General features: G+C 57.1%; 2 protein-coding genes across 2 annotated transcripts in view; both read left to right on the plus strand.

Annotated features, from left to right (window-relative positions):
* CFAP61 (cilia and flagella associated protein 61) overlaps positions 1-16,972 on the plus strand; it is a gene marked incomplete at its 5' end in the record, with an annotated part of 114,048 nt that extends 97,076 nt beyond the window's left edge. The window contains 3 exons of the mRNA XM_082305627.1: positions 6,629-6,719; positions 8,991-9,162; positions 16,885-16,972. Of these exons, the coding sequence (XP_082161753.1) occupies positions 6,629-6,719; positions 8,991-9,162; positions 16,885-16,904 (283 nt within the window). The 3' untranslated portion in view covers positions 16,905-16,972. The remainder of the gene's footprint in view (positions 1-6,628; positions 6,720-8,990; positions 9,163-16,884) is intronic.
* On the plus strand, positions 10,581-11,998 carry INSM1 (INSM transcriptional repressor 1; the record flags this gene model as incomplete). The annotated part of the gene is given in 2 exon segments (XM_082305609.1): positions 10,581-10,620; positions 10,623-11,998. Coding segments are annotated over 2 exon segments (1,416 nt in total).
* Positions 16,973-17,397: the final 425 nt, after the last annotated feature.

Consider the following 17,397-nt stretch of genomic DNA (forward strand, 5'->3'; position numbering starts at 1 on the left):
GATTCATGTTAACAATTATGCAAACCATTATGAATGACTGAACTCTGAATTCATAAACAAGTAATTGCAGAAAAGCAATCATACCACTGCACACAGCATGTTTGTTGATTTTGTGCGTCAGATTTAATTTCCTTTTAATTGTTTTTCATGATACATTACGTGTGAAATAGTACTGTGTGAAAAAATGCAATAAACCGTATTTCAGGGGCAGCCATAAGTTCCTCATAAAAAGAGCAGACAGAAATGATTTTACATAATTTTTAAAGAGCTCAAAGTTTAGAAAGTTTAAAGAGCGGTTCAGTGAGAATCAGGTACGCAATAACTGCTACTATCTAGTAAAGCAGCTAAACTTTACCAAATTCCAGTGCTGAAATAACGGAGAATCTCTCTCGAGGATAGTCGGAATAGGAAAGGACTGCAGTATCTCAACGTAAAGCGAGTATTGCCCAGATCTGCTTTCTGATGGTGCCTCCAGGTAATGGCACGTTAATGTAACGTTTCCAGGATATTAAAACCGCAGAAAACAGAAATGACTTATCAGTCATGATGGATAACCAGCATTTGCAAAGTAGTGGCACTGCGCTATGTTTTGCTATTGCAGCTACAGAAAAAAGGGGTTTGCAACCCACCAGTTTTAAACCAGTTGTGTTCCAAAGACAGGACATTGCGGGTTTGGTCATAGTTCTGGTAAAAGTGGTAAAAAAGCACAGGCTTCCTTTCTATGATTTACTTACCAAAATGTACAAAAGAAACGTCAACCTATAAATTAGTGAACACGATCGTTATTTTGTAAATCTGCCTGATGAAGTAAATCACAGATTCATTGTCCGTAAGACTATTGATTTCACTAATTGCTGGGTCGGGGCAGTAACAGAGTCCTAGATTACTGGATTTACCAGGAGTGACTAAAACGCATGGACAAAGAGGTGTTCCGTGAGTAGAACCATAGAGCAAGGAGTTAAATAGCTTTCTTGCTACAACCGTGCTCTTGGCTCAACATTTGCTGGATTGCTCAGCGGTTGTAAGTGAATTTTAAGAAACTGCAAACCGGGGAACATTTTATGTTCTTTGTGACTAAGAGCAATGCTTTCAGGTGGTGCTTTATGGGATTTACACAAATTAGTCTTGCTTTTTACCTACGTCAACAAGCTGTCTTGCAAAATTATCGGTCAGATGATATTTAGTAGGAAATGCTCAGTGGTTTTATTTATATTGTCTTTAAATTTACCCTTTATGATTCCTGGTCCAGCTATGCAAGGTATATCTGGGAATACTCTATATCTTTTACCAGAATCACAATATCTTTGTAATTCAGAGTCTTAAAAACAGCCATATATTGTCCCCAAAGCAACACGTCTTCTCTTTTTTCCTGGCAAGATGGGAGATTTCTTCTTATGTGCACTTGTGTTGGAGAAAAGACTTTTGTTAATCTGCAAACTGTGTTTGGGAAGTCATGTCAGAATGCCCTGGAAATTAAAATTGCATTGCATCCCAACCCACCGCAGTACTTTCCTCTCCCCGCTCTCGGGAAGAGGAATTCCCTGCTCTTCATCGGCACTCCTGCCATAATTGCATTATACTTGAGCCCGCGTCAGCCGACCAGCTGCTTCAGTTTCGGCTGCGTTTGTCCTTCTCGTTGGGTTCATGGTGCTCGTGACGGCAGCAGCTTTCTTCTTACCGGCTAGGTAGTGGCCAGAAGAAGGAGCAATGACGTGCGCTGCAGCAAAGGCACACCAGCGTTTGGGTAGCTTTTTCCATCGTGCGCCTAAAGCACTGATGAGGAACTCGGCTGCCATAAACTGCCAAAGTCATTCAAGTTTAAAACACCCAAACATGCTAAGGACTGACTTTGAATATTCTGAGGTCTGAGTATTTGAGAATTGATAAGAGTATCTTGCAGATGTAGCTGATACAGCCTGGAGATTTTGCATTTCAAGCGTTACATTTCTTCTTAAAAAAAGAAACGTACACCCAGAAAAAGGGACATCCAGCTTGAAAATTCACTGTGTTGTACGAAGTGTGGGAAGCTACAGAGAGGAAAGGAGACTCTCCACTGCTGACAGGTGAAGAGGAGATGCAGTTTGTCAGTGGCTCTGCCTTACAGCGTGTGCGAAAAAGGTGTGCTGGGTGAGGGAAGATGCTCCTCTGGCCAGGGCCCCGCGGAGCTTCACGGGGCAGAAGGCAGGTCACCCGTGCATCGCAGACTGCTTTGTGAGGAAATGGACGGGATTTCAAGGGATTAAGATTATTTAGAGATATTTAACAAAAGTGGCAAACAGCTTCAAACCACTTCATGGGCTGTCTGAGTTTCTGGACTTAGTAATTTCCTCCGCGTTTATGTGTGTCGGTGAACGAGTGGGGATAGCAGGGACGCAAGGAGCTGAATTTGGTTTTGTTATTGTTTCCATAAAAGCTTTGAGTAGCAAAAGAACACCGGCAGACACATCTGTAGTTACTAACGTGCCAGTAGTCTGCAGAGGGATTTTTTCGAAGGCCGCGTCCCCAGGAACGGGTGCCCGCCTGCCCTCGGAGCTTCTGCAAATCCCCCGCCTTGTCGCGGTCTCACAGCAGAGCGGCGACGGCGGGGCAGCAGCCGGGGCCTGCTCTCCGGGCCTCCCCGTCGGGGTGCCGCGCCAGGGCGCCCGCCTGGGCTCCGGCAGGTTGGTACGCCGCCTGCGGGGAGGGGCCACTCGGTAAGGTGTGCCCGCCGGCCCGTCCGCGGCCGCACCCGTTACCCTGCTGTCCGCGGGCTCGTGGCAGCACCAAGAAAAGGAATGGAAGTAATTAAAAACATATTACAATCCTCGTATTAAAAAGAAAACCACTATTTTTCAGGCTGTAATAATGAGATTTACTTTCACATTAAGAGGAATGAGAAAATCAAACGTTTGTTAAAAATTGGCTTCTGGGTTTTTTTGCTATGTTGGATACATTCATATCGCTTCTTTCAGTTTCTCTTTCCACCAGTGATTTTTTGGGGGGGGGGGGGGGGAGGATTTCAGCTGAGATTTCCCAAGCAAAGCACCCAATATGAAATGCATAAAGACAAAATGAACAATGGTCCTCAGAAGCCCATCTTTCACAATATGAGTGGAAATTACTTGGGCCTGGCTTTGCTTCATTTTCATGAGGGGAAGCCCAACTTGCAGAAGTTTGCAAAACTTTGCAGTGGTGTGATAAAACTGATCTGTACGAGTAGTGCAGTCATACCAAGCTTGCGAATGATGAAAGATGAGGTCGGCCAGAGTAGGTAAGCTCACGCTACAGAGCTGGTCTTCGCCTGTCCGCCATTACTTTCTCGTCATGGGATTTAAAGTTATTTATAAAAACTTAAATTATTGGGTTTTTTTAACTTTATATCTCGCTTTTTGTTTTGTTGTTGTACAAACCGAGTGCGTTATTCTGAAGGGTTTTCGTTCAATTTTTAAGATTTTCTGGCTTTAACGTCTTGCTGCCAGTGGCACCTCCCGCGCCGTCAGACCTGACCCCGACGGCAGAAGCGCTGCCAGACGGCAGCGCCGCGTCCTCGCTGCCTCTGCTTTGGAGCGCCCGGACACACCGCGGACGGGTGGCAGCTTCGGAACCAGCTTTCGCAGGGGCAGAAGCCTCGTCCTGCGAAAGTGGTGTGTAGTTGCAAATGAAACGGAGAATAAATACAGACGGCTCTCGGACGGAAAGCCGTGCGCACGCGCGCTCCGTTTTTGCTCACTGGCAGTGGCCAACTTTGTCCATTTTATTTAACGCTGTACCTCTTGGAAAGGGAGAGATTCCCTGTCTTTTGTACAGGACGCCACTAAATATTTTCCTCCTTCTTCCCTTTCAGCTAACGTAGGCTACACATCACAAATGAGGCAGAACAGACTTTAAATATTGTTTGTCAATGAAAGGCGAGACCAGCTTCCTAGCAACAAAAAGGATGTCGCTTATTGTCTTCCAAAGGAGACGGTTTCATCCCCTCTCGTTACAAACGCCTTCCCATGATAGCTTCTGCCGATATAAAAGTCTGCCAGCAGGGGATCCCCGTTAGGAAGTGACCAAGTTTGAAAACCCGTTATGCTCCTGGCAAACCTTGTCATCGTGTACATATTTAGCCTGATCGCTCTGGCAGGTTATGAAAGACTAAGTGGTGCAAACACATGTGGCAGATGCCGTTCTCGGGATAGCTGAGGAGCCTTTGAGCCTCTGTTGGTAGCATGCCAGCTTCATCTTGTATACTGAAGAGCATTATACTTTCAAGCCTTCTACGGCTTGCCCTGAGGGACCGCTGCTGAAGTGGTAATAAAATTCAGAATGAGCCTCAGAAAGTCAACTTGTTGGTTTGGCTTCAAATGCTTTTTTTCCATTATTAAACTTCCCTTCAGCAGCCATATGTAGATCTGCTTTCTCAAAAACACCGGGTGCCTCTTTAGGAACGTGATTCGAACTGAAAAGATACAGAGAGAAAAAGGCAGAGCCGGCAAAGAAAGTGAATTCTTTCTGTGAAGCGTATCTTTAAATTGCCTTTGGTGGTTACATCTCTTCAGGTGAAGGGAAGTAAAGGGAATCCGGGAGTACATGTTGTTTACTGGTAGCTCCTCTTGGCAGCCTAGCTAGAAAATACAGACAAAGACAGTCTTCATTTCCCAAAAAAGGGCATTTTATTTGCATTAAATACTGCAAACTGGGTGACACATGTCAGGTTTTGAGCTCCAACTCTGTGAATACTGACAGGAACAGTTAGAGACGCAGTTATGGTCTGAGCTGGTAACAGCAGCAGTAATACGTAGTATCCCTGAAACATTTTATAAACATCGTTTAATGCAACATCTTGGTCAGGTAGGTGAACAACTTAACCAAGGTAAGACACGTGGAAGAGGTGCCTCAATCAAGAGATGAAATCACCTTATCAGCATTAGAATTAAAATTAAGATGCCAGCTTGAAAACAAAATGCTTGGCCAGTGGAAGATGGCTTTTCACAGGGCGTATCAGTAAAAATAGAGTCTTTAATTACCCTGATGTATTCTTGTGTAACACCCCCTTTTCCCTGCTCTGCTATCTAGTATCAAGGTTGAGTTAAAGGTTTGTGTTGGGTGGGGTTTTGCTTCTGAAATTGAAGGGGTTTTAAATATTGGGGGAATATCCTGTTCTTCTCTAGCTCTCTGCATACGGTATAGGTATATAATTACTTAAAGCTCAGACCATCTTTTCTAATGTTTCGTATCCAAATGAATAGGTAGGGCCAGTCGCGATAAAGTGCTACCAGAGACTCCCAGGCTGGGCAGCACTTACCATAGCAAGAACAGGGTATTTGTGATAGTGTCAGTAAGTATTTATACTGTGAAAACATCTATCGGAGAGAGCCCCGCTGTGCTGGACACTGCGCACATCTAGGAGAGGCAGCCCCAGCCAGCCTGCGATACAAAGAGAAACCCAGAGGAAGGGGCACGGTGGGAAGGGGGAAGAGAGCTTACGGTGGGATGAGCGTGTAAAAAACCCAGCAACGTTCTGCCAGGTGCACAGAGTGTCATTAATTGTGCAGGGCAGCGGTGAGAGCTGAGGTTCCAAGAGTGGCAGGGGGGAAATCCTGCCATTTGACGTTCACCAAAAAAAAAAAAATCTGCAAAACAGAACCTGCACATTAGTTTTCTGTAGACAGCTAGGTCAGAATTACTAAACTCGTGTAGCGCCTTTTAGGTTGCTTTACCCAGATGTTCATTTAAAGACGACGCAACTGAGCCGAGCAACAGCGTACGCGTACTGCTGACGGCAGCGCCAAGCGTGCTGCTGCCGTTGCAAAGACGAGAACGCTGGTCGCAGCCAGGCAAATGCACTCGTCTTAAAACTTCCCGGGCGACCCTGCTGACATCTGTTCAGTCATTACTGGGATGGAGGCGGTGCACCTCCTGGCTCCGGTTCGCGGTAACAAGAATTACACACACAGCATCTCACTGAAGCTGTAAAAATTATTTTTCCTTATAGGGAAGAGAGAAATAAATCACAGCTTCGTAATCTAGCTGCCTCCAGTTATATTTACAGCCTTGAGGTTCTCCATTGAGTCGTGTCCTCTCCATCCTTTTACTCCTTTTTCACAGAAGAATGCTGTCACGAAGGCTGTCGCTGAAAGAAAAAGTTACAAGAGCTTCCTCCTAGAATAGGTTCAATTTAGCCTCGGCGTACTAGTGCAAAGAACATATTGCAACGCGGTGGTGGCCTGTTTTTCTGGCCTTTATTAATCCAGAAACCTTAATGATGAACAACATTTGTGTCATTGTCTACACAAATTTAATTTGTTTATGCAGCAGTTCAGTTAATCCTGCAATCTGCTTTTCTCAAATGAGGACAGATAATGGAGACACCGTTCTTTACAGGTCTTCAGGCTTTTAAATTCTGATAAAATCAGGATTCTTCACTGGGTCTTGCCACAGCTCTGAATTAAGCCACTTTAAATGTAATTACTGAAGCTGGCTGTACATCAGGAACATCCATTAAAAGAATTGATTGACCATGCTGTTACGGGAGGCATTTTATGAACAAACGATCGTGATGGGTCCAGAACTGTAATTTATAAAGGCAAAAAAGCAGGTAAATACTTTATTAGTGGTTAATGAGAGGTTCACAAGATAACTAAATTTCTTCTTTTTTAACCAGCTACTTCAGGGAACCTTGGTCCATGGCCATCTATCACGATCGGTTTATTGATCTCAAGAAGGAGCTGCGCCAAATCCTGATGTCGGAACAGGTAAGAAAAATGACTGGCGAGTGCATTTTATTATTTAGGTAATTTGTTAGTGTTGTTCACTTTGGTTTCTTCTCCCATCTTTCTCTTAAAGCCTTGCGTTTCTGTTTAGCTATTTCCTCTGGGAAACCTGAGCAGATCCTATACCTCACAGCGGGGGTTCACCAAGTTCAGCAGCGTTTAGCTTTGTTATGGAGGCGTATTTTCAAATTTGCCAGTAGCGCTTTCGGTTGCTTTCTTTTCCTTCACAGCATTTTTGCATTATACGTGCAGTTCAGTACAACTGCCCAGCAGAATCTGGAGGCTTATTTTGTTCAGTTATCCCCTTTTTTTGTTAACGTTTCCTAATACGAATACGCCACAAGCCATCCTAAACCTTCTCAGCTGAGCCTATGAGAAGTAGATTTTTCAACATCTACCCACAGGGAATGGCTTTTGTAGCCAAAAAGCGAAAGCAGCCGGCTTTTTCTGTGATAAGTGGATTTCCTGAATAAGGATGAAATTAAAATGTTTGCTAATGCTGTGTACAGCTTTGGCCTCGGTACCGTAGACGGAGGCAGAAAGTCTCAGCAGCCTGTAACTTTGGCCTGCTCAAAATCCAAAGCCCGCTGCACTCCGCGACAAGAACTGCTAACTGCAGATTTCCGACGACCCCGAGAACTGCCTCCCCCCCTCCCTGATGAATTTCTGGCTGACCTCAAACATAATTTGCAGCCTGGATCTCGGTACTCCCAGCCCGCTGCTGGGGACCCATCTACCCTCTCTCTCCTCGTGCTGCTTTTGCTTTTGTTCAAGGCAAGGGAAGCCCGTGCGACGGCAGTAGTTTTTAAGTACTCGCTCACAGAGTTTTTAATGGTGCAGGAAACAAACAGAATCAACTGGAGGCAGGGTGACAAAAGGAAGGGACATCGTGTAGAGGGTAGCCCCCCCGCTCCCGTGGCCCAAACCGGCGTGCCGTCGCCGGTCACAGCTGTGGCCACGCGCGCTCGGCTCCTGCCCCCCCGAAGGGCTAGATGCAATTTGCCTCCCATCGTCACGATACAGAAAGTGCCTGCGTGCAGTTTGGTTCAGATTCTCTTGGAAGACGTCTAGAAAAGAACACAAAATGAAATTCTGTGCAGAATGGGAGGCCTGATGGGAAGTGTTTTTCTTGCCATCATTCACCCACGTTTCGCATGCTGCAAGTGTGAACCGCTTGAGAGAAAGGGGAATCGGTGTCCTACAAATTGAAGGCTCGCTTGCCTTAGCCTTTTCTTGTGGCGGTAGTCCTGACACACAAAAATAGTCTCACTGGACGGACTGCAAGCACCTCTATGAGCCAGAACTGCTTACGTGAGCACAGGTGACGGTATCTGCCTCTGAACGCACGTTTCTCTTTACTTTCTGTATTTTTATTTGGATTTTCTTCACGGTCATTTTAACTGCGTTGACTAAACGTCACATTTATACGTCTCCCCTGGGTGTTCCTTCTGGACACAGAGTAGGTACCACGCGCTCGCAGGCTGTATCGTCCGTGCCTCGGGACTGCCTGTAGCTGTATATGGAGCGAGAGAGCTGCTCTCTCTGCTTCCATACAGAAGCGTCTTTACTCCTCCTACTCCAGCTCACCTCAGCAGGCAGACAGACTCCTAACGAACTGGGATACACCTTTGGAGGGGATGTCTAAGAACTGTGAGCGTAAATGCACAGAAGTCAGACATTGCTGGTTACAGTTTCTACAGAAACTGGAAATCAGTCTTGTGCGTTTAGGGATAATATTCACAGAAATGTGCACTAGTAGTAAGTAATATATGCACAGAAAAGCCAGGTGCAGCTGGGACGGGGGCTAGGTTTTTAGCCTGTGTATTGAGCTTGTCACCCCACCGCCACGCTTGCCGTAGGCACGACTCTTGCAGGGGATGCTCTTGCCTGTCGCTGACAGCCCAGCGACGGCGCGGGGAATGTTTACCCTTCCGCAGAATCGCAAACGCGTGTTTATTTCAACATGCAGCGCTCCAGCTATGCAAACATGCAGATGGCGGGGCTGGGAGTTCGCACCTACCTCAGCTGTTGAGGTACCACGGCAGGCCGAGGGCACGGTGTGCCCCCGCGGGGCTCCGCGGGCAGCGAGGCCTGGGGGGGCTCGCCCGCCCCCGGGGTTCTTGCACGGGGGGACGGGGCTTCGGTTCCACGCGATCGCGGCCCCGCAGGCGGACACGCGCGGCTCGGCCGGGGGCCGGACGGGCGAGCCCCGGCCGCCGGTGCCGGCTCCCCGCTGACGGCTCTGCCTTGCAGGTGCCCGCGCTGCCCGCCGCCGCCGAGCCGCCCCCGGAGGACGCCGCGGAGCGGAGCCCCTGCCCGCCGGCGCTGCGGGAGCCCGTCCTGCGCTACCTGCGCCGCCACCGCGCCCACCTGCCGGTGTACGCCCCGGCCAGCGCCCCCGGCGCCGGACCCCCGCCGACGGCAGGTGAGCGGGCAGCGCCGGGCCGCGGCGGGGCGAGGGGGGGGCGGCGCGCAGCCCCGACGGGGCAAAGCGGGGCTCGGTGCGCAGCCCGGGGGGGGGGGGGGGGGTGTGTGTGTGTGTGTCTCTCGGTGCGCAGCCCGGGGGGGGTGTGTGTGTGCGTGTGTCTCTCGGTGCGCAGCCCGGGGCGGGGGGGGGGGGGTGTGCGTGTGTCTCTCGGTGCGCAGCCCGGGGCGGGGGGGGGCGGGCAGGCGGCTCTGGGTGTGCAGCCCCGCGGGGGGGCGGTGGCGCGTGCCCGGCGGGCCCGCAGCTGTATGCTAATGCACAGCGGGCCGCCCCGCCCCGCGGCACGGCGCGGCACGGCGGTCCCACCGGGCGGGGGGGGGGGGGGGCAGCGCGGGCGAGGCCGGCCCCGCGCCCCCCCCCGCCCCGCTGAGGGGAGCCCGGGGAGCGGCGCTGCCGGGTGCCCCCCCGCCCCTTTGTGCCGCCCGCCGGCTCGCGCAGCTTTATGCTAATGAGGCGCACAAAGGCGGCGAGCGGGGGGGGAGCGCCGCTCGCTCGCGTGCCGCCCGCGTGCCCCGCCGCCCCCCACAAAGGCGCGCGGGACCGGGGCGGGGTGGGGGGGGGGGGACGGGACACGACGGGACCGGCTGCGCGCGGAGGGGGGCGGCCCCGCTCCCCTCCCCCCCCGCCGCGCCACCACCTGCCACGCGCCGGGCTCCCCGCGCGCGCTCCCGCGCGGCGCCGGGGCCGCAGACAAAGGGTTAAGGGGGAGCGGGGCCGCCCGGCGCCCGCCCCGCAGCGCCTGCACCTGCCGGGACCCGCGGCGCCGCGCACCCGGCGGCGGGCACCGGCCCCCCCGAGCGGCAGCGCGGCCCCAGCCGCGCCGGGTCCCGCCCGCTCGGAGCGGGCGCGCGGTGGCTTTCGCGGGGAGCGGCGCTGCCCGCGCCCCTCAGCCGCTGCGCCCTGCACCGAGCGCCTCGCGTCCCCGACGGAGACCCGCGGGCCGTGCCGCGGCCGTGCCGGCCCGGGCGGCGGGTGGCGCGGCCGCACGGCGTAACAGGTGACGGCCGGGCCGGGGGGCTGCGGCGGCCCTGGGCGGCGCGGGGCCGGTTCCCCCGCGGCGGCGAGGGGCCGTGCCGGGCCGGACCCGCCGTGCAGCGCCCGGCGCCGGGGCGGACAGAGCCCGAGCCCCCCACCCCCCACCCCCGCCGCTCCGCCGGCGGCCGCGGGGCGGCACACAAAGGCCCGCGCGTGCCGGGCCGGGCGGCGCGGGGCGCGGAGCGTGCGGGGGGCGGGGCCGGGCGCGTGCCGCCGCGGGGGCCGCGCGGGCGGGGGCTCAGGTGCGCCCGCCCCGCCCGCCGCCGCCGCCGCCCGCCGCCGCCGCCGCTGATTGGCCCGCGCCGCCGCCGCCGGCCCGAACAATGGCCCCGGCCCGCTTAAAGGCGGCGGCGGCCGCGCCGCGGGCAGAGCCGGCAGCCTGGGCCGCGGCCGCCGCCGGCGCGGAGGCGGCGCGAAGATGCCGCGGGGCTTCCTGGTGAAGCGCAGCCGGCGGCCCGCCCCCGTCTCCTACCGGGCGCGCTGCTGCCGAGAGGCCGCCGGCGCCGGCCCGCCGCTCCCCGCCGCCGCCCCGCCGCCGCCGCCCCCGCCGCGGGACTCGCCGCCGCCGGTGCCCTTCGGGACGCCCGATGCCGCCGTGCAGGCGCTGTACAGCCCGACGCGGCCCGTCAGCAGGGACAAGTACCTGGAGCGCGGCTTCAGCCTGGGCTCGCCCGTCTCGGCCGAGTCCTTCCCCGCCCCGGCTGTGCCCGCCACCATGGACCCGCTCCTCTTCGCCCCGGCCGAGCTCAAGCTCTGGGCCGCCGCCGGCCCCGCCGAGCCGCCCGCCGCCGGCCCCGGCCCCGGCGGAGCCCCCGCGCCGCCCGCCCCGGCCGCGCCGCCCGCCGCCGGCCGCCCGCCGCCCGCCAAGCGTCCGCCGGGCGGCGCCGAGCCCGGGCGGCAGAAGGCCCCGTCGGGCAAGAAGGCGAAGGCGATCCGCAAGCTGACCTTCGAGGACGAGGTGACCACGTCGCCCGTGCTGGGGCTGCGCATCAAGGAGGGCCCGGTGGAGGCGCCGGCCAAGGCGCGGGGCGGCTGCGCCCGGCCGCTGGGCGAGTTCATCTGCCAGCTCTGCAAGGAGGAGTACGGGGACCCCTTCGCGCTGGCGCAGCACCGCTGCTCCCGCATCGTGCGGGTGGAGTACCGCTGCCCCGAGTGCGACAAGGTCTTCTCCTGCCCCGCCAACCTCGCCTCCCACCGCCGCTGGCACAAGCCGCGCCCGCCCGCCGCCAAGGGCGGCCCCGAGGCGGGCAGGGCGCCGGCGGAGGAGCCGCCGAAGGAGGCGGGCGGCGGCGGCAGCGGCAGCGAGCGGGACACGCCGAGCCCCGGCGGCGGCTCGGAGGCGGGCTCCGAGGAGGGGCTCTTCGAGTGCCCCCGCTGCGCCAAGCGGTTCCGCCGGCAGGCCTACCTGCGCAAGCACCTGCTGGCCCACCCGGCCCCCGCCCCGGCCCCGCCGCCCCCGGGGCCCGGCCCCGCCGCCGCCCCCGAGCCCGCCGCCGAGGAGCCGCCCGCCCCGCCGCCCGCCGAGTGCCGCCTCTGCCCCGTCTGCGGGGAGGCCTTCCCCAGCAAGAGCAGCCAGGAGCGGCACCTCCGCCTGCTGCACGCCGCCCAGGTCTTCCCCTGCAAGTACTGCCCGGCCACCTTCTACAGCTCGCCCGGCCTCACCCGGCACATCAACAAGTGCCACCCCTCGGAGAACCGGCAGGTCATCCTGCTGCAGGTGCCGCTGCGCCCCGCCTGCTAGAGCCGCCGGGCCGGGCCGGGCCGGGCCGGGCCGTGCCTTCCCCTCCCGGGCCGGGGGCGTCCCGCCGGCTGCGCCTGGGGCTCGCCCCCCCACCCTTAGCTTTAATACGGCTTGCGAACTGCTGGAATCTGGCTTTACACTCACCGTCCCGGCGCCTCCCTCTCGCCGCCTTCTCTTTTTGGTTTTTTTTGGGGGTTTTTTTTTGTTCGTTCGTTTCGGTTTTTATAAATGTGAACAGATCAAACCGCTTGAGGAGAAGTGAGAATTTCCTTTAGTATAGCCACAAATGCCTTGACTCTGCTGTTGATGGTCTCCAGAAAATGCTGTAGAAACTGCCTTAACTGTGACATGCCAACTTTCTGTTCTCGTCCGTTTCGCCCTTACTAAGGTAGCTCCTGAGTTGACTATCTGTATATGTTGGTTTGCGTAATTATGTTATTTATTCGTTATTTATTTATATTAATTATGAAGATCGATATTATTTGATCGCAGATATTCTAATGCGCTTTTTTTGTCTCCCCCGCCTGCCATTTCACTGTGCGTTTTAGAAGATCTTTTTTTTTTCTAAAGGGATCTGCTAAAAAGGTTTTAATTTTTATACCTAGAATAACACACGATCTTAACCATTTTATCCTGTGCAACTGACAGCTCTTACTTTTAGATGCAATCTCTTTTTCTACACACATTATTTTCTTAACTGTTAGCTATTTATAGAGTGCTTCGATAGAACTGTTTCAACTGTATAATTATTTACTATTCAAATAAAATATTTTCAAATTCAAGCGTGCCCCTGCTGCCTCCTGCTTCTCCCTGCCGGGCTGGCCCCGGGGGCTCGGGGGAGCGCGGGGCCGGGCTGCGGGCTGCAGCTGGCAGGGTGCCCCGCGAGGCACCCGCCTGCCCTCCACCTTTTGATGAGATTAATTAAAAAGGAATTAAGGGGGGAGAGAAGAGCAGGGTGCGGCGTGCCCGGTCCCGGGGGAAGGGCGCCCTGCTGCGCGCCGGGGCCGCTGCCCCCAGCCCCAGCGTCACCGGGCGCCGGCGTCCCTGTGCCCTGCTCCTGGCTGGGGGGGGCCCTGGAGGAGCTCCCGGGGCCCTTCCCCGGCAGCGTTGCAGGGAGAGCACGGGGGGGGGGGCGCCTGTGAAGGAGAAGGGGAAAGCGGAGAAATCCTTGCCAGGGAGCGGGCGTGCGCTTTGCTTGGGTGCCTTTCCCTTCTGCTCGGCGCTCTGGGGTGGGGGTTCAGGGGCTCTCTGGAAAAGCTGCATCCTGCATCCGCTGTGAGCTGCGGAGGCTGCTGGCAAGGAAGGCTGAGCTCTGCCGTGCCTGCTTTCAAGGCTGGAGCCTGGTCCTGCCTGGCCTCGCTCTGCCCTGGGGTGGTACTTCTGCAGCAGCCTTCAATAACGACAGGTTTTTGGCAAACGAGGCGTGCTAGGGCTCCCCTCCGCAACAGGGGCAGGCAGCAATGCGTGAAAAACCTCCCAGGGCTGGGGCAGGAGGAGGAGAAGGCGCCAAGCGCCCCGGTTCCCCCGCGAGGGGAGAGGCGGCTGTGTCCCGTCGCCCGCGGCGGGGCTCTGCGCCGGGCGTGCCCGGTCCTGGGCGCCTTTCGGGGAGCAGCGGTCTGGGGCCGTCAGCCCTGGCGGGGCTCGTGTCTCTACGTGGGAATTGCGTGGGTTTGGCCAGAAAGTAAGTTTCTTAATTTTTTTAGCAAGAATTGTTACAGTGTCAGCGTAAGTAGGGAAGCTGTGTGCTGGGTCAGTGAAGCCCCTCTCACAGGTGTCGCAGCACAGCCACAGCATCTCTCCCTTCGCCAGCAGGAGAAGCCGCGGAGCCAGCCCGGTGGCACGCAGCTCTGCGCGGCAGCGGAGCCAGCCCGGTGGCACGCAGCTCTGCGCGGCAACCCCGAATGCGAACACCTCGTCGCCTGCTGGTGCCGTACGGGCCGAGGCTGGGCTGAGGGGTCGGGGCTGCGGTGTTTTGATGCACTCCAGCTCAGGGACGATAACGCCTTTGAGGCTTTTGCTGGCTGGAGGAGGTTTCCAACCTGTTCCTGCCGCGTTCGCTCACCTAAAGGCTTTTGTCTGAGGGGCGGCTGCTTCACCGCGGGAAAGGCGGGTGACCTGGAGCTTCCTACAGGGAAGCTTCCCAGGACACGTCTGGGTATTTTTTGGTGTAGCAAAGCTTCTAGAGAAAGAAAATCTTTCTGGAGAAAGATTGTTGTTGTTGTTGTTGTTCAGTCAGACTAAAAAGCAGCAAAGCTAGTACGCTCCTGCTGCCTTGATTCCTAGGAAACCAACTTCGTTACACCGGGACTGACTTCAGGTCTAGGCGAAGCTGTGGTTTTAGCCGTAAATTGATACACTGAGAAAGAGAACATGGCCCCGACAGCCTCAGAGATACAGGCAGCAAAACATGCTTGGCCAGAAGGGCGGTTTTGCCTTTCCCGGCTTCCCTGGCCTTGGAAAGCCCCAGGTCCTGGGCTGTCACAGCCCGGTGTGTCGCAGCCGTCCGTGGGCCGGGCTCCCCGCTCACCCAAAGCGGGAGCTCCCCGAGGGAGCTTGCCAGCGCGTGGGGCGGCCCTCTCGGCTGCCGACCCTGCCGCCGGCCGGACGCCCAGCGCATCCTTCGGAGAGGCCCAGAGGCTCCATCTGCATCTTCACAGCGGTGCCCCAGCTGAAATCTTTGCTCCGAGCCTGCGGCACTGACAGGCTGCAAAACAACAGCTTCCTATTGGTATCGATTTCCCAACAGTCACATACATTCATGCCTGTTGCGGTGGGAGCCAGGTGAAACCTGTTGGGGTCAGAAGAATTGCCCAGGTTTGTAGGGAACCATCAGGGTAGCCATCAGCACCCTCATGTCTGCATCTTCTGCCGACAGGAGCGTACCCTGCAGTGGAAAGCGTGGTTAGTGGAGGCTCGTATTTTGGGGAGGAGGAAGGAGAGGTGAAACTGGAGAACTTTGTAAACTGGGCTCTGTTCACAAACGCCCTGTAAAACCAGGGATGTGCTTTTGGCGTCGCTGGGCCACAGCAGCCTCGGCGGAGCGAGCTGCTGGCCCGTTGGGCCGGCACCCCTCCTTCCCTGGGCTGCACCGCTGCCGAGCGCTGGGGCGTCGCCGTGAGCTGCCCGAGGGGTGCTGCGGGGAGCGACCGCATCACCTCTTCGCGACTCGAGACTCTGGCGGTGAGGGGCATCATCTCCTTTGGGCAATATTTCGGGGAGGGATCGTCCCCCCCCCTCACCAACTTGCCCCGGCACGGAGCTGCTCCTCCCCTGCGCTGTCCCGCTGCCTGGGCCCCCGCGCGGGACCTCAGCCCGGCCCCCCGCCTCCGTGTCCCTGGGACCCTCAAGCCCGCTTTTAGCTCGGTGGGCACGCCGAGCGCTGAGGGCGCAGCTGAACCTGGGGCTCGACCAGCGCCGCGCGCAGCAGCTCCTGGGAATGCAGGTGTTGCCTTTTTGGTGCCATGTTCTCGCCATCCGGCAGCGCGGGCCGGCCAGCGCTGTGCAAACAAAGCCTCCTGCTGTCAGCTAACAAATCAATTTGCTGATGACTCTCCGTGCATCCAGCAGGAACAGGTTTGGGCACCTCGGAAAATGCTGATCCGACCCCAAATGTGACGCGATTTCCAGTTCTTGGAGGCAGCTGGCGCACAGGTATGGAGGTCGCTCGCTCTCTGTGCACGTGGGCTGGGGCGTTTGCCCGTTCGCAAACCGCTGGAGCCTTCCTCCTCTCCCAGCGCACAAAGAGCTGAACACATGGTCTGAAACGGATTGTTTGCAAACTGAAACGAACCAGGGAGATCAATTACAGGAACCTTCAGCTCGAACACCGTCACTGAACCCTGGGCGCGGAGCTGGCGCGGAGCTGGGAAGAGCGTTTCCTGGCAGCGGCGTCGGCGCCGCCGCCAGCAGAGGAACAGTCCCTGTGGTGCCGCTTCTCGCGTGTCGGTTTTTAGCAGTTTTGGTATCAGCAATGCGGTCACTCGCAGCCGTCAGTGCAGTCGGTGCATCCGTCGGCTGCCTCGCTCGGAGGGCTCGCGGGGGAACACAGCTGGGCGCAGCCGAAGGTTTTGGGGGCCGGCGGTGCGGCTCTGCGGCGGGAGGCTGCCTGGCCTCGCCCAGCGTCTTCTGGGGTGGCTCTGGGCTGGGAGGGGACGTCCAGGCGCCAGGGCGAGCCCCGAAACGGGCCTGGGACAGGGCTTGGCTTTGGATTTCAGCCCTCTTCCCCGCGCAAACCCGTGTGAAACCTGCGTCGCTTCTGAATGAGGTGGCAGCGGGGAAAACCGCTCATGGAGCCGCAGGCGTTCCTGCCCGTCTGTCCCAGCAGGGCGCGGGGTGCCGCGGGGTGATGCTGCGTGCTGCGGGGTGATGCTGGGTGCTGCGGGGCAGCGGTTCTGATGCGCCTCCTGTCTCGTCGCCTGCCTGCGAGGGTGCTGGGTCCCGGCGGCGTTTTGGGCCAGCGGGGCCACTGCCGCTGCGTGGCTCAGGAGTCACCTGGGGCACCCAGCGTCTCCCCTCGGCGAAGGACCAGGGTGCCCAGGCTGCCTGCGTTTTGCACATTGCGTTCAAACATCTCAAATCCTTCCATGCAGATAAAAAGCCTCATTATGGCTCTAAATGGTTTTAATTAAATTTAGTTTACAATCCGCGTAACAAAGGTCTGCGTCGTGGAAACGTTTGATATGTTAATCGGAAAGATGGACACGGCCTTTCGTTTCGCCGGGCTGGCCTGCAGATACAGGCTCCAGGGCAGGGCACCGGCAGGCTTTTTTTTAAAAATAGTCTTATTTCATCTAAGTGCGGGACTGAGAAGATACGTAGCATCTAGCGAAGGCGCAGACACCCCGGTAATATTCTGACCCAGCTTCTGATTTTGCTGTTGCCATCAGGGCAGGCAGGGAGAGACTGAAGTTGGGCAGCGACGCGGCCGCGGCAGGCGGTGGCACGGCGGGGCGACGTCGCCGGCACGGGGAGAGGCGGCTCTGCAGCGGCGAGGGCAGCCAGCACGGCGACACTTCTCGGCGTGCATCCTCCCGGTACGGTAACTCGGACATTGTTTTTAACAGCCGTCTGCCGGCTCGAGTTAAATCACCTGTTACTTTTGGAAAAGAATCACTATTTTTAAGTACTAATAAACCCCCCTTGCAGCTCGGAAGCCGAGGGAGCACGAAGCCCGGCCGGCTCCCCGCCTGGTGTCCTGCGCCCCACATGCCTCGCCCGTGGCCTGGGGACCGTGGCGGTTTTAGACACCCTTAATTTCTTAACGCTTTTCCCACATGAGGGGGAAGCTGGCTTAGAGCAAGCGATGTAGAGCAGAGCAAGGCTCTGCCTGCGCCGCAGCGGGCCCCCGGGCGGGCTGCGGGCCGGCTGCGGGCCGGCGGGGGCGAGGGGCGCAGAGCGGC

The sequence above is a fragment of the Platalea leucorodia genome (genome assembly GCF_965183815.1).
Source record: "Platalea leucorodia genome assembly, chromosome: 3".
NCBI classification, from domain to species: Eukaryota; Metazoa; Chordata; class Aves; order Pelecaniformes; family Threskiornithidae; genus Platalea; species Platalea leucorodia.